General features: G+C 40.5%; 1 protein-coding gene across 13 annotated transcripts in view; it reads right to left on the bottom strand.

The window, feature by feature from the left end:
* The window catches only part of CAPRIN2 (caprin family member 2), a 73873-nt gene that overhangs the window by 29365 nt on the left and 25888 nt on the right, over nucleotides 1–18620 (bottom strand). For 7 of the 13 annotated variants that reach the window (XM_043540790.1, XM_043540779.1, XM_043540802.1 and 4 more), the window contains exons 7-11: nucleotides 13514–13678; nucleotides 12762–12805; nucleotides 10089–11051; nucleotides 9130–9171; nucleotides 8621–8740 (exon numbers count right to left, since the gene is read on the bottom strand). In XM_043540790.1, coding sequence (XP_043396725.1) covers nucleotides 8621–8740; nucleotides 9130–9171; nucleotides 10089–11051; nucleotides 12762–12805; nucleotides 13514–13678 — 1334 coding nt within the window. The remainder of the gene's footprint in view (nucleotides 1–8620; nucleotides 8741–9129; nucleotides 9172–10088; nucleotides 11052–12761; nucleotides 12806–13513; nucleotides 13679–18620) is intronic. The other 6 variants (XM_037878369.2, XM_037878378.2, XM_043540797.1 and 3 more) reach the window with 2 other exon arrangements.

Here is an 18620-nt window from a genome sequence, read left to right on the forward strand (position 1 = left end):
ATACTCAAATCAATCCACAGAATCTATTCTGGCTTATTCCAAGGTCTGTAGAGTGGTTGTTTCCCCCACAATGGGGGATCATTCAAAGAAAGGGGTAGGGGAAATTTTCAATAGAAAAAAACAGATTGGTTACATAGCAGAACTGCTGTTACTTTTAGAACTTTTAAAACTAAACAATGCACTGTAAGAAACAATGCTGTATTAGCACTGACTAGATTATGTATTAGATCTTCTGAAATACAAGTTTGATGGAAAAGATGCCACAGGAAGAAAGTTGGCCTGATTCCATTTACATTGGATGGGACAGATCAAGGTATCGGGTCAGACAGAAATGGAGTACTACAGGAGAGTCTACAGGCATGCAAGAGTCACTAGTAACCACCATCAAAAGTTTGGCTAAACAGCCAAAGCTTTGTAGTCTTATTTGACTGCTACTCAGTACCTTCTGCAAGCATTCCCCAGTTAGTTACATGTTTCATACTCCATGCCACGTCTAGGTTAGAGTGTGTTCTTGCAGAGTTCTGCGTGTTTATTTACTGCCTGGGTAATCTCAAAAGTGGAAGAGTTAGAAAAAGGAAAAAGTCATTTAAATGGGAAAATGTGAAAGTGAACAATCCTATATGATGAGATTCCAAAGGCACACTGCTCTCTAGTTTGTGTAGTTAGACAGCTGCACCTTCAGAGATGAAGAGTAGCCATATTACTTTAGTTTTATGAATGTACAATGCCAATTAAACATAGGATACCCTTATGTGGAGAAGATCAATTTCTGTCCAAGTTATGCAAGAGCAATGAACTTGAGTTTGCTAATCTTCAATTATGTAAGTGTGAGCACTACATAAGTCACAGTAATGCTATGGCTACACAATTAGTAGGGAGGTATTCTAGTAGGGAGGTATTCTGACTCAACCATATGGGGAGGTCTAACTCAGAAGCTGTATGTACAGGTTGGCTACTCAGTATCCATGTTAGTGGAGCACAGGATTGGGGCCTGGAGTTATTCCTTATGGAGCTCAAGTCCATTGTTAACCTCCTCACACCCTAGAGAATTTTAGGGCCTTTCACATTCACTCTTCCCCTCCCCCACTCCAATATTACATCCATCGACTTTTGCTCACCTGCAGCTCTCTGCTCAATTCTTCCCTCCTATCCATCCGTGTACAGATTTCTCCATCACTCCTGACAAGCATTTTCAAAAAGTACTCTTCTTATTCAAGTTGTACGGACTTTTGGCTAAAAAGGGCTTTTCATGCTTTCATATATCAGATGTGAAAATCTTCTCCCACAATTATACAGAAAGCATAATGGCAGTGTACAAGAGAACCCAAAAGTAAATGGAGGACTTCAGAATTAAAGTTACCTTTTCTTCTCAACATATAGCTACTGAAGATAGTTAATTAGTGGTGGGTATAGAATTAGCAAGAGCTAGCCTCTTCATGTGTAATAACCTCAACCTTATCCACATTGTGGAAAAGATCTGAAATTAGGTCACTCTTTATATACAGTTAACTCCCTACCAACAAGTTTTAAAAAAGTTTTGCCTTGGTGTTTAAGTGAATATGTGTCAATCCTACAAAGTAGTGTATGCACTCACACAATGGAATCTCTTTGGTATCTATTTTCAGATATTAGTTGCAATTTTATTTACAGTAACTTCAGTGTTGGTGTAATGCTGGAAGTCAAGTTCCAGTAACTCAAGTTTAAGTGAAAAAGAATAAGCACAAGACTTTTGGCTGCCCAGCACTTCTGAAAAGTAGGCCAAAGTCCTGCTGAAATAATTTGGGGCTGCAAGTGCTCAGTACTTCTGAATGTCAGGACACTAGTCTATAGAACAAGATTTCGCCTACTGATAGGGCAAGCTATTATGTTCTACTACCAAAAAAAGTATGGCAAGCATTTTCTGCAGTCAAAGCTGTGACCAAATGAAATTTTGTAAAAGCAACCTGGCATTCCATATTGCCTTCCTCCATTCTCAAACATCAACAAATGGGAATAAGGTCCAATTACAAAGGATGAATATAAACAAACACCACAAGTATGCAGGGGCAAAAGAAGAAAGGCCAAGGCAAAAAATGAAATTAAACTAGCTAGAGACAAAGGGCAACAAGAAAACATTCTACAAATACATTTGAAGCAAGAGGAAGACCCAGGACAGTGTAGGTCAGTTACTCAATGGTGGGTGATGGGAGGCACACGGAGAGAGAGAGAAACAGAAAATGTGGAAATGGCAGAAAAGTGCTCAATGAATTTGTTTTCACCAAATAGTTTAGTAGCAATTGGACATCTAAATCAATGAATGCCAGTGAAAATGTGGTAGGATCAGAGCCTAAAATAGGGAAACAAGTTAAAAATTACTTAGACAAGTTTGATGTCTTCAAATTACAAGGGCCTGATGAAATACATCCTAGAATACTCAAGGAGCTGACTAAGGAGATATATGAGCCATTAATGCTTATCTTCAAAAAGTCGGGAGTTATTCCAGAGGACTGGAAAAGGGCAAAGATACCAAACTATAAAAAGGGAAATAAGGACAACCAGAAAAATTACAGACCAGCCATCTTAACTTCACCACTTGGAAAAATAATGGAGCAAGTTATGCAATTAATTTGCAGACACCTAGGTGTACGTAACAGCATGGATTTCTCTAGAGCACATTGTGTCAAACTGAGTCAGCTTTCTTTGATAGGGTAAAAAGCCTTGTGGACAAGGAGGGAAGCGGTAGATGTGGTATATCTAGATTTCAGTAAGGCTTTTGATACTGTCTTGCATGACCTTCTCAAACAAACGAGAGAAATACAACCTAGATGGAGCTACAATAAGGTAGGTGCATAACTAGTTGGAAAAACGTACCTAGAGAGTAGTCATCAGTAGTTCACATTCACATGGAAGGGCTTGTCAAGTGGGGTCCCACAGAACCAGATACAGGACTGATCCCTGTTCAATATCTTCATCAATGGTTTACATAATGGCATAGAGCAATGGTTCTCAAACTTTTTTGCGGACCACTTGAAAAATCGTTGAGGGTCTTGGTGGACCACTTAATGATCTTTCCAAATGTTTGTACCATTAGCTAACTATTGTAAAGCGCTTCGGAAAAAAGCGCTATATAAAACACCTTAATTCTTTCTGTTCTACAAACAAAAAAACTCATTTTAATGTCAGTAATATCTTACCTTTCTAATGCGATGGACATGCCCTCTCTCCCCCGCTGCAGCAGCCCCACATTATGGAACTGACAAAGTTGTGTGCAGCCACCCAGGCGCACACCTTAAAGGGAACTATCTGTGGACCACCTGAACAGAGCTCATGGACCACAGTTTGAGAACCTCTGGCATAGAGAGGACTCTTATAAAGTTTGCAGATGATACCAAGCTTGGAGGGGTTACAAGTGCTTTGGAGGATAGGATTAAAATTCAAAATCTGGACAAATGGGAAAAATGCTTTGAAGTAAATAGGATGAAATTCAGTAAGGACAAACGCAAAGTACTCTACTTAGGAAGGAACAATCAGCTGCATACATACGTAATTGGAAATGACTGCCTAGGAAGGAGTACTGCAGGAAGGGATCTGGGGGGGTGTCAGTGGATCACAAGCGAGAGGAGTCAGTGTAACACTGTTGCGAACCAAAAAAAGCAGCAAATGTCATTCTGGGCTGCATTAGCAGGAGTGTTGTAAGGAAAACATGAAGTAATTCTTCTGCTCTACTCTGTGCTGGTTAGGCCTCAACTGGAGTATCGTGTCCAATTCTGGGCACCACATTTCAAGAAAGATGTGGCTAAATTAGAGAAAGTCCAGAGACTAGCAACAAAAACGATGAAAGGTCTAGAAAACTTGACCTATGAGAGAAGACTGAAAAAATTGGGTTTGTTTAGTCTGGAGAAAACTGAGGAGTTTTCAAGTACATAAAAGGTTGTTACAAGGAGGGAGAAAAAAAATGTTCTCTTTAACCTCTGAGGTTAGGACAGCAAGCAGTGGACTTAAATTGCAGCACGGGCAGCTTGGGTGGGACATTAGGAAAAACTTCCTGTCAGGGTGGTTAAGCACTGGAATAAATTGCCTTGGGAGGTAGTGGGGTCTCAGTCACTGGAGATTTTTAAGAGCAGATTAGACAAACACCTATCAGGGATGGTCTAGATAATACTTAGTCCTGCCTTGAGTGCAAAGGACCTCTTGAGTCCCTTCCAGTCGTAGGACTAGCATTCTAGGAGGCTGAGACTTCAAAGGCAAAGCTACCAGTTTGTCTCCATGTTTTGTAGGGTTATGAGTGAGGTTGCAAGGGGTTTTCTAAAAAGCTTCCCCTCTCCCTGCTCCCCCACCCAAAAAGAGTTTGGAACTTTACTACAGATTGTTGCAGTTTTACTATGCCAACTGAAATGGCCTGAGATTTAAGTTGTTTGTGAAGTTTTTATAAATACTTTGTGAACTACTTCAAGACTTCAATTTAAGTAGTCTTATAAAATGGTAGCTAAAAAGCTTTCTGGCTATCATAGTTAGCTTTTAAGTAACCCCATGAAGTAACTTGGAATGTACAACCACCACCATTTTAGCACTCTTGCTTATACCTGTCAGGATATATTCTTATATTTGATTATTAAATTATGCTGCAATAATAGGTTTCCTCTGATACAGAATACCAATGGAGAAGATGAAGTTGATTTAAATCTAGTTTAAGTCATAAAATTTATATATAAAGTCATAGTCCTTGCATCTTCCTTTTACAGACAAAGTTGTCTGTTTTCAGATATAGTCTGCCTGAGGAACAACTTCCACCAAAATATACCAGGTGGCTTTTGTCTGGTGTGAAGGATATTGTGGTTAGCAAAGTTACGCAATGTGTATCAGTTCAAGTGACAAGACAGGCATTGAAAGATCCTACATGGTCATGTGGTTTGCACCTCATGAAGGCAAGTGTGTATTCACAATTCTGATGCTACAGCCTATTAAGCACTTTTTGTAGTAATAAACTGAGCATAAGCAGCGCTCCAGAAGAACACTACAGAAGTGGCTAGGGTTGATTCACTCCAGAAGGAAATTTGGTCCCCAGGTGATTGCAATTTGTCTAGTCTGCTATTGAAAGCTAAGTTAAGATGTGCCTATCAATTTTCACAGGCTCCTTTAGCTTACAAGGTGGGGCTACTTCCCCAGACCACAAATGTTCACAGCTATCTTACTTGTGAGTTTCTACCAAACTAGTCACTAACACTTCATTAGAAAAAAGGCTCAAGGTTATAACATGTGCATCGGAGTCTCCTAAGCACTAGAGAAAAGTACTTTGGATAGTGCAGCCCAAATATGACTCCAACTCTCCAATATTTTCAAGAGTTTAAACTAGCTATGTACTGCTGTATACCCCTGGAAAGAGGCCTCATATATATTCAGGGAAAGGTACACGAGTTACCTGACAGTTTAGACTTTAAGACCTACTACTCTTTGTGCCTAGCCTCACTTTAAAGTAATGTAGTAAAAGCCCACAGTGTTTGAGAAAACAGCTTCCCCTGGGTCTTTAACTCTCACTATTGCTCTACAAATGGACAGCAATACTAACTGGGAACTTTCCTGTTAATGTGTAGCTGAATTAAACACACCAGATCCAAATCTAACAAGAGGACTATGAAAGAAAACTCAGGTCTTTATTACATTGAAGCTTATTTAATTCCCATTTTGAAAGCAATACCCTGCTCAATTTTCAGTCCGAAATCTGATTAGGAAGCTGCAGATGCCTACAGATTGCTTTTAGGTCCTCTGACAATCAAGAGGGCTACTACTCAGACTAGTTGCAAGGCAAAAATAGTGCAAAACAATATTCACTATTGGATGCAACAGCTGATTGGTTAAAAGCATGTTCCTTCCCTGCCACACTTCAGATAGTCCTACTAAAATGCAAATACACAGAACAATCACAACATGTTCATTGTGGTTGGTAGTGGACTACTGATTCTTTCATCTGTAAACCTTGGTTGATGGTGACAAAGTATCATTCACTGACTATTCAGTGGCTTGCCTCTAAATGAATTTGTGGGTTCAGACCACTGGGCAGACATCTATAATAGTTATAACTAAGCCTGAAAAGGCCAAAAATTGAATGTGGAGGGGAGTCTCTGTTCACCTATCAGGCAATTGTAATTGAGGTGTACTGATTCCAGAGTGCCAGAAGTTTGCACTGCTAATTATATTGTCACCTCCATAGTATAAAGTTAGCTGCTTTTGAGAACACATGCAACTGAAGTCATGTCAGTTTAATATATTTTTCTGATTTAGAGAATCTATGCCAGGTCATACATAATGCAAGGCACAAGGAACTGTACCATCCAGTATTGGCTTACAGACATAAAAACTACCTTCACAGTGCAATAGTATACTGATATTACCCATAACTACATACATTTAAGCATATTTGAATGCATGATCATACAGCACAGTTCTGCATACCAACTGGATGATAATTTACATAGCAGGAAAGAGCCCATAATATTCACTGCTTGTCATTCCTCAGTACTTCAAACTAGGAGATGAAAATATCTACAAACTAGGCTATTTAGCATCTCATGCTGCATGATGCCTTTTCTAAACATGTTTTAGATTTGTACAGGTGATGAAGTACTTCAACAGCAGAAGTAGATATGCTTATATATCCAAGGGATGCTCTTGGTCAAAGTGTATGCTTGAGATGGATTCTAAACTAAGTTTACTTCCTGATTTGGGATTAGACATTGCATCTGGCATTATGGGATTGACTAGTGCAGTGCTTTTCAAGCTATCTGATGTGGGGGACCAGCAATTTTTTTCCTCCCCCAATGTGCGCGCAGACCAGCAGCCAATGGCTCGCGGACCGGCACCGGTCTGCAGACCACCACTTTGAGTAGCACTGGACTAGCGGACTTACTATGGGTTCTGCAGCAAGCAGTAGTAAAAGCCATAACTGAAGCTGAAATAATTTCCACTGTAAGTCTGATTTTACCACTTGCTCCCAAATGTTGAATAAAAACTTGTTTTGACTTGAAATTTCATGTGTGTTCTTAAGTCAGAGGAGAGTTTGACATTAAGACAGCCTATTTCAATTAAAACGTAAGGGTTTTAAGTTTGCTTTCCCTTTTAAAATTTTTTTGCTTACTCAAGTCAGTTGTGCTTTTACTAAAGACCTCCAATTTTACAATTTAAGCACTTGGATCCAGAACACAATCCTAGTTTAGCCTTTGATATATCTAAATTACTTATTTTTCAGTTAAAGCTTTTGCAAACACTAAGTGCATGCCTACACAATTAATATTCATCCTCATTATGTCAGTTCAGCCTATAGAATATTCAGACTAAGGGCATGCCCCTTCACACCAGCTGGGAGAGCGCCTCCCCATATAGGCAGACAGGCCAGCATGCTAGCAATAGCGGCAGCTGTCGTGGCACAGGTGGCTGCTTAACTAGCAGCCCACTACATAGCCAGGGGTTCCAGTGAGACTGCACTCAGGCAGCAGCTAGTCTAAATTTCTATAGCAACATTAGTATTTTTAGCATGCCAGATTGAGCAAAGCTAGCACATCTGCCAACTCACACTGCAAAGTACCCTTTTAGCCACTGTGTAGACATACCCTAAATATAAGCCAGATGACCACCTGTAAGTGTAGGTTAAACCAACACACCAAACCTAAATCAAGTTAGGAGTGTCCACACAAAGTTGCATCAATAATTGAACTGGTTTAACACCAATACCTCTGAACCTACGCAACTCTATGTTAACTAGGCCTAAGACTTAGTGCTTAAATTCCACAGTCCCAACCTGGTAGGTCAAGGGCTTTAGATGGATATTTTTAAAATAAATCTATATAAATAAAATGGAGGGTATATAGTCCTCAGCGCTTACAACTATATTCAATGAACCTACATTACTCCACTGGCAAAGCATCCATATTCTGAAACAGAAAAGTGGGGGAATTAAAGCGAACTTATTCCCAGTGTGTACAAGGGAACGACAAGGTTCTTTCTACTTTCTAGCATACAAAACCTGTACAAGCTAATTTTATGTAGTGGCTTCTCTCAACTCCCTGGAAGACCCTAGTTATAAGCAATTTTTCTTCATTCTTGCCCTAGCAACTCAAAGATCAGTTTCTCAAATGCTCCAAAAGCTTGAATAAAAAAAACTTAGTTTCTAAACATAGGCACACAAGCCACACCTTTCTATTTTATCCTATTCATCCTCAGTGTTGGTTAGAGATCAGCCTGTATACAGTGTTCACACTATAAGACAGATAAATGCCAGATTAAATTATGTCCGTATCCTTACTTTATGGAATTGAAACCACTGTTTTAAGTGTTTATTAATTTTACAAGTGAAATGCTGTCAACTTATAGTCAGTATTTTATCTGTTAAATCACTGTTCCTTTGTAATGCAGTTTGACAGTAAGCTGCAAAGCACAATGCAAGTCTGCTGAAGTTCCAGTACATAAGGCTAAAGTGATGTGGCAGTTAACATCTCCCTCCTCCACAGGTCAAGATTGATGAATTAGCCATATGTATGCTGCATTTAATGCAGTACATCAAATATATTCAGCTGCTTTATAAAGATATCCCAGTTTTTGTACACTCAAAATTTGACTCATTTTAGTTTGATATGGCTGACTACCACACCTGTACATTGCTTTGGAGACTCCTAGGTAGTTTAAAACTCTCTCCGACCGATTGGAGGACCTCCTTTTTTCTTACTGCATCAAAGCCATGTCCACCACTTAATCCATCTGTTTTTCCATCCTATATAAAATAAGAGGCCCATCTCATTAGGAAGCATCTCAAACATAAGCTTTAGAAACTAAACCAACACTAGAAGTTCCAATCCATCTTAAAGTGCTAAGAACATTTGAGTACTTTACAGTGGCTACATTGCTTTGAACTATTTTTAGTACAGTATCAAGTTATGCACATAGCTATGAACACTAGTGCCATTACGTTTAGAAAGATTTATTAGCTGGAAAAAAAATCAGCCTTTCCCCTCCCATACTACCAATAAGAGTGGAAGCATGCAACTTTACAATATACCACAGTGAAAAGTGTTTATGAAGACCATTTTAACTATACGTGTTCAAGATTTGCTAAATAACCTTACTCCCATTCTTTATCACCCACTGTTTTACGTTACCCACTCGTTTCACTTCAGATTCGTGCTTCTGTCTGCGATCCCGTCTCTAGATACAAGAATATCCACTTTTCAATATTGTGGATCTTATACTGGTCTTGTCCATCTAATCTAGTCATTTACTGAAGTAAGACAGCTTTAAAAAGAAGTAGAGTTGGACAATACCTTACCAATACCAATCCAATATCTTACTTCAGTGGCTCTCTATTTTCCATCTATGGTCTTACTAAAATTTAGATCAAGCCTATTTACTACTTTGGAAGCATGCCTCTCCAGATACTGATCTGTTCACTCTCGATTTCTCCAAGCTACTTGTGTACACAGTTGGGGAAGAGGGAGAAGAAATTTAAAATTAAGCTGGAATGTTGTTGGATCCTGCAAAACCTTGCATTTTCTATGTTACTAAACTGAACCACTGTGTTAGAGTTTCCAAAACATTCCAGAATAGTAGTTTAGCATATTGATTCATCTGGAAATGCATACTTAAGCATCAATTAAGTTGATTAGCTTCTAGATCAAGTAAAAATACCCCTTAAAAGCTATTTTAGTTAAAAGCCTAAAAACTTATTGAAGTGCTATTTGTACATAGTACTTTAAGTATCTGATCTTTGAGTCATACCTGATTTGTAGTGTTAATGCAAGTGGACATTTAGAGAGCTATCAGCTGCAGAAGAGCTAAATGAATTCTATTCTGCCTTATGCAAAAATGTAATTTTCATTTGAGGCCCAACCGCAGTATTACTGGGGTTGATGCAAGAAGCAAGGAGAGCATTTTGCTTTCCAGATGCGCCAAGCTTTAGGATATCAGTTAAAAATCTGACTTAACCCACTCAGAAGTGACATGGAAATCTGAGTACAGAACTCCACAATGCAACTCTTACAAATCCTCTGACTACTGTATTGCTTTAGTCTGAAATACTGACATTATAAGCTTAATGAGAGTTAATACTACCTATGCCAACTCACATCTTTGGGTTCCAAATCACACTTCTTTGGCCCAATCTGCTCCTTTGGCACAAGATTTGCCGCTCCCCAGGACTTTGGAGTATTCTGTAACTGCTGCAATGATGCTGGCTGCTGCCGGTCAGATGTTTCCCAGGACTTCACAGGTTCCTGCTTCTTTTGTTCTGGTTCCTCCCTAACACGTGTTTCCCAGGACTTCACAGGTTCCTGCTTCTTTTGTTCTGGTTCCTCCCTAACACGTGTTTCCCAGGACTTCACAGGTTCCTGCTTCTTTTGTTCTGCTTCCTCCCTAACACGTGTTTCCCAGGACTTCACAGGTTCCTGCTTCTTTTGTTCTGCTTCCTCCCTAACACGTGTTCCCCAGGACTTCACAGGTTCCTGCTTCTTTTGCTCTGCTTCCTCCCTAGTTTGGGTTATCCAAGGTCTTTGAGATTCCTGCTTTTGGACTGGCTCTTCCTGAACGTTTGTTGCCCAAGGTCTTGGAGATTCCTGCTTCCTCTGTTCCTGCTCTTCCTGAACTTTTGTGGACCAAAGTCTGGGAGATTCCTGCTTCCTCTGTTCCTGCTCTTCCCTAACTTTTGTTATCCAAGGTTTTGGGGAATCCTGCTCCTCCCTAACATGCATTACCCAAGGCTTTGGAGTCTCCTGCTTTTTCTGTTCTTCCTCCCTAACCCTAGTTTCCCAGGGCTTTGAAGACTCCTGCTTCTGTCCCTCCTCTTCCCTAACACAAGCTTCCCAGAGCTTTGGAGATTCCTGCTTCTTTTGTTCCTGATGCCTACCACAAGATTCCCAAGGCTTCAGAGATTCCTGCTTCTGCTTCTTTTGTTCCTGTTCTTCTATATCAACAAGCATTTCCCAGGATTTTGGAGGTTCTTGCTTTCTAGTGTACTCTGCTTCCCACGGTTTGCATTCTTTAGGCTTCTTGATAGAGCATTCTGCTTCAGGCAAATAGCGCCTGTTGAGAAACTACAGACCAAAGAAATTTAGTGGCTCAAGAAAACATTGCTACCAGAGTTTAGCTCAGTTTTTTAGTGAGAAGAAAAAAAAAAAAACTGTCTGTAGTTGGGTGACCTAACCAAAACAGACAACACAGGCAACCAGCTGAAGAATTGCTTTGTTTCAGTACAAAGAGACCTGGTTTTATCCTACAATGTTGCGGACACTGAATAGTTACTCTTTCCAGCATGTTGTAGAGGAGCACCACAATGAAACAGAATTGAACACTTAAAACATCTAGAAATATGCACAAATTGAGTAGCCATATAATCTTATTGCTCTTACCCTTGTCCTTTCTCATTCCATGGCTTCTCTATTTGTTATCCACAATCATGCCATGTTTAAAATTCAGTTGTAATTTCTGCAGGACATTGACCTCATCCTGTATAGCACCTAAAACACCTTGGTGTGAATAGTACGAATACTATTTCTTTCATTAAAGAACAAGATCTTTCTTTTTGGGCTTATTTGATCCCCTGAAAGCTTATAATAAACTAGCTCTATTTACTGGAAGTTCAGACCATAGCTAATGACCAGATCCTAGAGACAATTCATTTGAATCACCAGAACAAGTCTCAGTGCATTCCTGCTCAGAGCCAGGAAGTTAGATATAAACTGGAAGTAGCTTGCAGAGGCTAGTAGCTATGGTATTGTAGGCCTACAGCCCAGTAAAAATCTGAACATGACAAAGACTACTACTTACTGGCTGTGTTCTGTCTGCTTAATTAGTTACAGCACAGAATTGGAAGTCTAAACTGGCTGGGCAAAGTCTAGAAGACTAAATTTTAGTTTTAGTATACTATAAAAAATCTGCTTTATTTGCTATACTCCCTCTAGTGGGATATTTGGAAGGTTGGGATACAAAGACATTGCTTCATTTCAAACTGCCAAAGAGGTCCCCTTTTCAGGATTAAGTATCAAAAAAAAGTTTCTGCTTTATAATGCTGCTCATTGAAATGTATGATTAGGCTCGTAGTTCTGAAGCAGATTTAAAGGACATTTGTGGTCTACAGACTGTTGGGCCAAATTCTGTAGCAATTTTACAGTATCAATTAACTACTAATAGTCAAATCAATATCTAGGGACCCCTACTTTGGTTTTACAAAGCCAGAACACCATTCTTAACTCTGCCATAGTGTTAAATCTAGGTAGCATAAAAGTTACGAGCCTAACATTTTAGAAGACTCCTGTATTTGTAATTGTGATTTGTCTGATGCAACAGTACTAGAGAATCCATCTTCTGGAAACAGGAATAAAGACACAAGTAGCTGAACCTACACAATCTGAAGCTTTGTTTTTTTCCCCCACTGAATTTATAAAAATGCTCCAAAGGGTCAGCAAATGTATTAAACCATTCCTGCTCAATGCTAAGCCTTAGCAGAGGGGGTAACATTCTACCCCATATATTTCTGGAATGTTAATGTTCCTTTGGATTAAGACTAAAAGTTAGAGCTTTAAGTTTTTAATTTTTCTACTTTGGAAGCAGCATATCTAGACCATTGTTTGGTTTTCTGTTCTAAGATCTTGGCTAAAATTTTGTTGGACAGCAGTTTCCTAGTGTTTCACAACTTTTGTACAATACATTAAGACTCTAATATCAGAAGTAAGTTACCACCCAGAGGCGTAACTTTTAAACACAATTAAATGTATTCTAACAGACAGTTAAATTCAGTATTTTACCTCTTGTGGCTGTATCTCAGACTGCAAAAGCTTCATAAGGGGTTCTAGGAAGAGGGAGGACATTAATTTGCTTCAGATTATTACAGAGATAAACATGAAACCTTTCAGTGTCCCAACAAAGTCCATTTAAAAAAAAAATCACTGATTTGACAATTAGTTAAAAGTCATCAATTGCTGATCTGAAGGATTTTCTAAAACATTCATAATTTATGTTCTACATTAAACACGAAGCTTAGGTCTTCCCAAACTTCGGTTTTGTAAAAATTTTAAACTTAAAAGTACAAATTAAAAAAAGGAAAGATTCAGAAAAACATTCCCTTGCAGTATCTATAACCCAAGCACTGTAGTAGTGCACTCAAAAGTGACATTTACCTACAACAGGCATTTCCCACAGCTTCAACAATGAGGTTGTCAAAAGCACAGACAGCATATGTTAGATAAGAAAATAGATTAAACTGAATTTTTGATCCAAAGCGATACTAGTATAGGTGAAACCATTCCCTTACTGGTGTTATGTGGTGTTCAAACCAACATATACTGTTGCAAGTTTTGTACAGTATATTTTAGTTACTGATATGCCAACTGAATTTAGCTGTACTGTAGTCCAAAAAAATCCACTGGATTAAGCTTCTGCATACTTACAATATGATTAAGTTGATAAAAACTAGGCTATTCAAGATCTCTGAACACTCAGCTCTTTGAGAAGCTTATCTTAACATGGATCAGGAATTACACTTGGAAATATACTCAACCTGGCTCTTTGACAGACTCTCCTTTTGGAAACTGTCTTGGTCTCTCAGATTTTCTCATTACTTCCTCTTCCAATTCCTCTTTTACTTGCATGTTGCGAGGCACAGGAATATTTTCAAAATATCTGGAGTTTAAGAGTTTGGATAATAGTTCCTTCATATGTTTATCTGAAGAGTAAAAAATTTTATATATGTATATAAATATAAAAATGTTGATATGCAAGACAGGTTAAAAAAGTTCACATCTTACAATCTGAAGATGTGTCCTTGGAAACTGCTTTATATTTAAACTACAATGTCTAACCCAGTGGTCTCCAACCTTTTTACACACAAGATCACTTTTTGAATTTAAGACCCAGGATTTACCCTGCCCCGATCTCAAGGCCCCACCCTGCTCACTTGCTCGTTCTCCCTACCCTCACTCACTTTCATCAGGCTGGGGCAGGGGTGCAGGTTCTGTGCTGGGGCTCAGGGGTTTGGAATGGGGGGGCTCCAGGCTGAGAGACTGGTACAGGAAGGGCTGAGGGGTGCAAGCTCTGGGAGGGAGTTTGGGTCTAAGTTGGGGCTCCAGGCTGGGGGAGGGATACAAAAGGCGGTGCAAGATGCAGGCTCTGGCAGGGAGGTGCTTACCACAGGTGGCTACCAGTCAGCGGTGCAGCAGGCCTAAGGCAGGCTTCCTGCCTGCCTTAACCCCACTCTGCTCCCCGAAGCAGCTGGCATGTTTCTGCAGGCCGCAGGGGAGAGGGCAGGAGGCAGGCAACTCCGCATAAGCTGCTGCTGCCCCACAGCACCAACTGCAGCTCCCATTGACTGCAGTTCACAGCCAATGATAGCTGCGGAGTCAGAACGGGGGCAGCAGCAGCGTGCGGACCTGCCTGCCTCGCACCTCCCCCACCTCTGCTGTGTCACTGGACTGTTAGCAGCCAGAGGTTGAAATTGACTGGCAGAGGCTCCAGGATTGACCAGTCGATTGCAATCTACTGGTTGGTGACCACTGGTCTAGCCCAACCCCAAAAGGCAAAAACTTCTTGTATAGCATTTTAGACAAGTTATCACTAATCACGCAAAACTGTAATACATTACTGAGCCACAAGTTACAACATCTAGGTAAAGGAGAAGATATTTTCAGATGGTATTAGGATGTTTTAGATAGTGTAGCAGGTGAAGACTTCTCTGCAAGTCTAGTAGTGGTAAGATGAGTGAGAAGCTAGGAGTAGTACTGGACAAGAAAAAAGGAATAGCAATGAGAAGAGAGCAGATATATTAGGCTGAAGTTTGTAGAAGTCAAGACAAATGTTAACATGATCATGAAGGAAAGCTCCAACAGGGGATGAAGATGCATAGCTTGTTAGTTTTGGTGTGTAAGAAAGCAGACAGCACAATTTGACAAACTAGAGTAGAGAGGGCTGAGACTTCAAGGCAAGAGGGAGACACATCTGAGAAAGGGTTTCAGAAGAGGCAGGTTGCCAGAAGGAAAGCTCAGTCAACGATAACAGTAATGGACAGGAGGCAAGTGAGTTCCAAGGAGGAGCTGGAGATCATGTAGTCAAAGGAGCACACATGCTTCTCTGCCTAGACATTTAGATGAAGCTGAGAAAGCTTTAGTCAAGCCTGTGGCACTAGTGTGATGCTTCACAGGGTATGCAAGCTTGTGAGGCACCTTGCTAGCCATCTACTCAGTGTGAGGAAGTCTAGACTATGCCAGCTGTGGATCAGCTCTGACTCCATCAGCCTCTGGCAACACAAGTACTACCTTCCCAGGCCTCTGTAGACCTCATTTTCTGTGTACAAGCTAGAAATAGGCACACCAGACATTCCTCTGCTTTGCCCAGCTCCTGTGCCACTGAATTCTCAGATTCATTACTCCCAAAGAAATAGTACACACTAGCCTGATAGTTTGAACTCAGAATTACCCCCCACTTAACATACCACACATTTATATTTAAAACAAGAATAAGTTTAAGAACAGAGATTCAAATGACAATCAATATTGAAATCATAACCTGCCTAGAGCCTTAACTCACAAGACATTCCTATCTCCTACAGAATAGCTTACCCATATAGTTTTTTCCCATAATTTTCAGCCAGGTTTGTTGAGATCCCTTTCATGAGATCAAGCGCACTGGCAGCTTGCCCTCACAGACTGAAGGATACCTGCAGGTGAATCTGCACCCTAAATACACTATACCAGATCTTCTGATCTTCACTTGCAAAATAGGTCTCCTCCCACCCCCCTTTCCTGGTAATTTTCTTCTGAAGTCTCCAGAAACTCTTCATTAGCATTTGACTTGATACGTTAATAGATTTCTATTTTGAGACATAATACAGAATGGCTCACCAAGAAGATGAGTCTCCCCCCACCTCCTGCCTGGAGAAGTTTGTCTAATACATGCTACCTTGTAGTTAAAGACAAGTCACTTGAAGTCCTACAGAATATAATTTTCAGTATAAACACAACTTTAGATATCTTCTGTACATCTATCTTTCAATAATTATGACCACCAGCATAATGTGCTTTCAGCAGAAAGCTTATAACACCCTGTTTTGGGCAATCCAGAGGATCTCTGAACCACTATGTACACCTGTGCCCTCTGCTAGTTAGCATTAAGAGGTCCTTGGATCAGTTAGATTTATCTATATAACAATACATTAGGTGAGGTTATGAGCCAAGATAGTGACAAAGAACACAGAAGAGCCAAGTGTCAAGAACTGAACGTCATGAGGAGACCCTGGTGCACAGCAGTCAGACAACAAGTGATGAAATAAGTGAAACTGACAGGAGAGCCAGAGAACCCCACATAAAGAAAGTCCAAGAGGATTCTATGCTCTAGTGTCGGCAAGAACGAGGAAGAGGAGCTGCCAGCTTCAACAATGTTAACTATGCAAGTGCTTTTTGACAGAGTAAACTCCAGCTTGCGCGTGGTCTAGGACTGTATGATTAAATGGACAGAGCAGCTTCAGGAAGAGAAGAATAAAAATGGGTTGACAGTTATTAGGGTTTAAGTAATATACAGAAGATCTCTCCTCTAATACAATAAGACTACACTGCTTTAGAGCCCTCAATGCCCCCTGGCAGAGGGTTCACTAGCATGTAATGGCAACTCTTAACACATTGTTATGGTATTTGACAAAGAATGTCATGTAATATATCAAAAAACTTTATCATGCTGGTCATGATCTTTGCAAGATTGATGGATGGAATGTGTAAGCCAGGCAGGGTTAATAAGGGTTTCCCAGGCAAAGGAATATTGACTTGCCTTGCTCTCCAACTCTTGAATGCAAATGAAACCGGGTTAGCCAGAGACAATGGGAATTATATTTGCATATCGAGTCAACAGAAAATGCAAGTTTACAGAATGATAACAAGAGCAGCAGACATGGCATCTGCACCCCAAAGAACAAACAGCAGGGGAGAGGAACTTAGTCCAGTAGTACACTTCAAAAGGATACATTTCAAAGGTTTCCTGGACTATAAGAAGAGGGAGAAAAGGCATTGTGATGATCTGTCACTGAGGGAGCGTAAAGCAAAATGCTTTTTGTATCTATGATAGCTGAATACTGGCTCTAAGGACGGGTGATGCTGAGGAGGCTTAGTAAGAAGCTGATAAAGATTTCAGCTAGTTATATTTTAGTCACTAGAAAGCATGTTATACTTGTTTTATTTGTAACCATTTTTTGGTTCCTATTATCCTCACTTGGTATCACTTCAATCTGTTCTTTATTAATAAACTTATTGGTTTTATTGTAAGTTCATCTCAGCACAAAAATATATGAAAGTGTGACTCCTCAGCTGAGCTAACAGGCTGGTGTGCATACTGCAGATTTGGAAATTTGTGTGGGCACAGCGATGGGCTGCATACTGCAGGACAACACTTCAAGGGAGCAGGGGTGGGAATGAAGTGCACCAAGTATTACCTTTGAGGCCAAGTAAAGGCTGGCAGAGTCCTGAAAAATTTGTTTGGCTGGCTAAGAAACTGGAGCAGGGATCGGCAACCTTTGGCATGCAGCCCACCAGGGTAAACCCCATGGCGGGCCAGGCGGTTGTTTACCTGCTGCTTGTGCTGGTTTGGCCGATCACAGCTCCCACTGGCCACGGCTTGTCACTCTAGGCCAATGGAGGCTGCAGGAAGCGGCAGCCAGCACATCCCTTGGCCCATGCTGCTTCCCGCAGCCCCCATTGGCCTGGAACAGCAAACCATGGCCAGTGGGAGCTGCGATCGGCTGAACCTGTGCACGCAGCAGGTCAAAAAAAACCTGCCTGGCCCACCTGGGGGTTTACCCTGGTGGGCCGCAGGCCAAAGGTTGCTGATCCCTGGACTGGAGCATCAGGTAACCAGTCACAAGCAGTTTAGCATCAAACTGCTCTCTGAGGCAAAGCAAGAACCAAGTGACTTGCAGTTCTGGACATGTCAAAAAAGCTAAGGGTGGGTTGTGGAATGGGCATATGTAACACCCCAAAGAACAGTTACTAGAGGTAACTTTTTCTTTAAGTAATTGCATATATGTCCATTCACTGTAAGTGACTCCTAAGTGGTTTTTTCGATGGAGGTGGGGCTACAAGTCTCACCTGAAGAATTACTGTAGGACTACTTTCCCTACATTCATTTTGTCCTTTGATGCAGTCGTAATTACATAAATGTCTTGCAAAAGTACGTAAAGAGGCCTGGGTTGCTACTCTCAAGTGTCAGTAGGAACATTTCCCACAAATGCAGTAAATATTGAACGTGCTCTAGATCAATGCAATAAATATTTCAGGAGTTGTCAGATCTTTGGCAGTGTAAGACATGGAAATGTGGCTGGTAACCCATTTAAAAAAGTCTAACTCAGGATGATGTCTCATTCTCTACCAAGAACAAAACCTTTTCAGCTCTGTTTCCCATTCAGATAAAATGCCAGAGCAATACTGACTGAGATGATAGACAAAATACTTTGGATATGAATTTGGAGTGAGACCTAGGCTGCGCCTTGCCCTTGTAGAATACTGCATGAGGGTCAATAACCATAGCATACAATTCCCCCATTTATGTAATGGCTACTAAAGCAGCCACTTTATCCAAAAGATGCAATATCAAACAAGAGGATAAAGGCTCAAATAGAGGCCCTATAAAAG

Source organism: Chelonia mydas, chromosome 1, assembly GCF_015237465.2.
Source record: "Chelonia mydas isolate rCheMyd1 chromosome 1, rCheMyd1.pri.v2, whole genome shotgun sequence".
Classification (NCBI taxonomy): Eukaryota; Metazoa; Chordata; order Testudines; family Cheloniidae; genus Chelonia; species Chelonia mydas.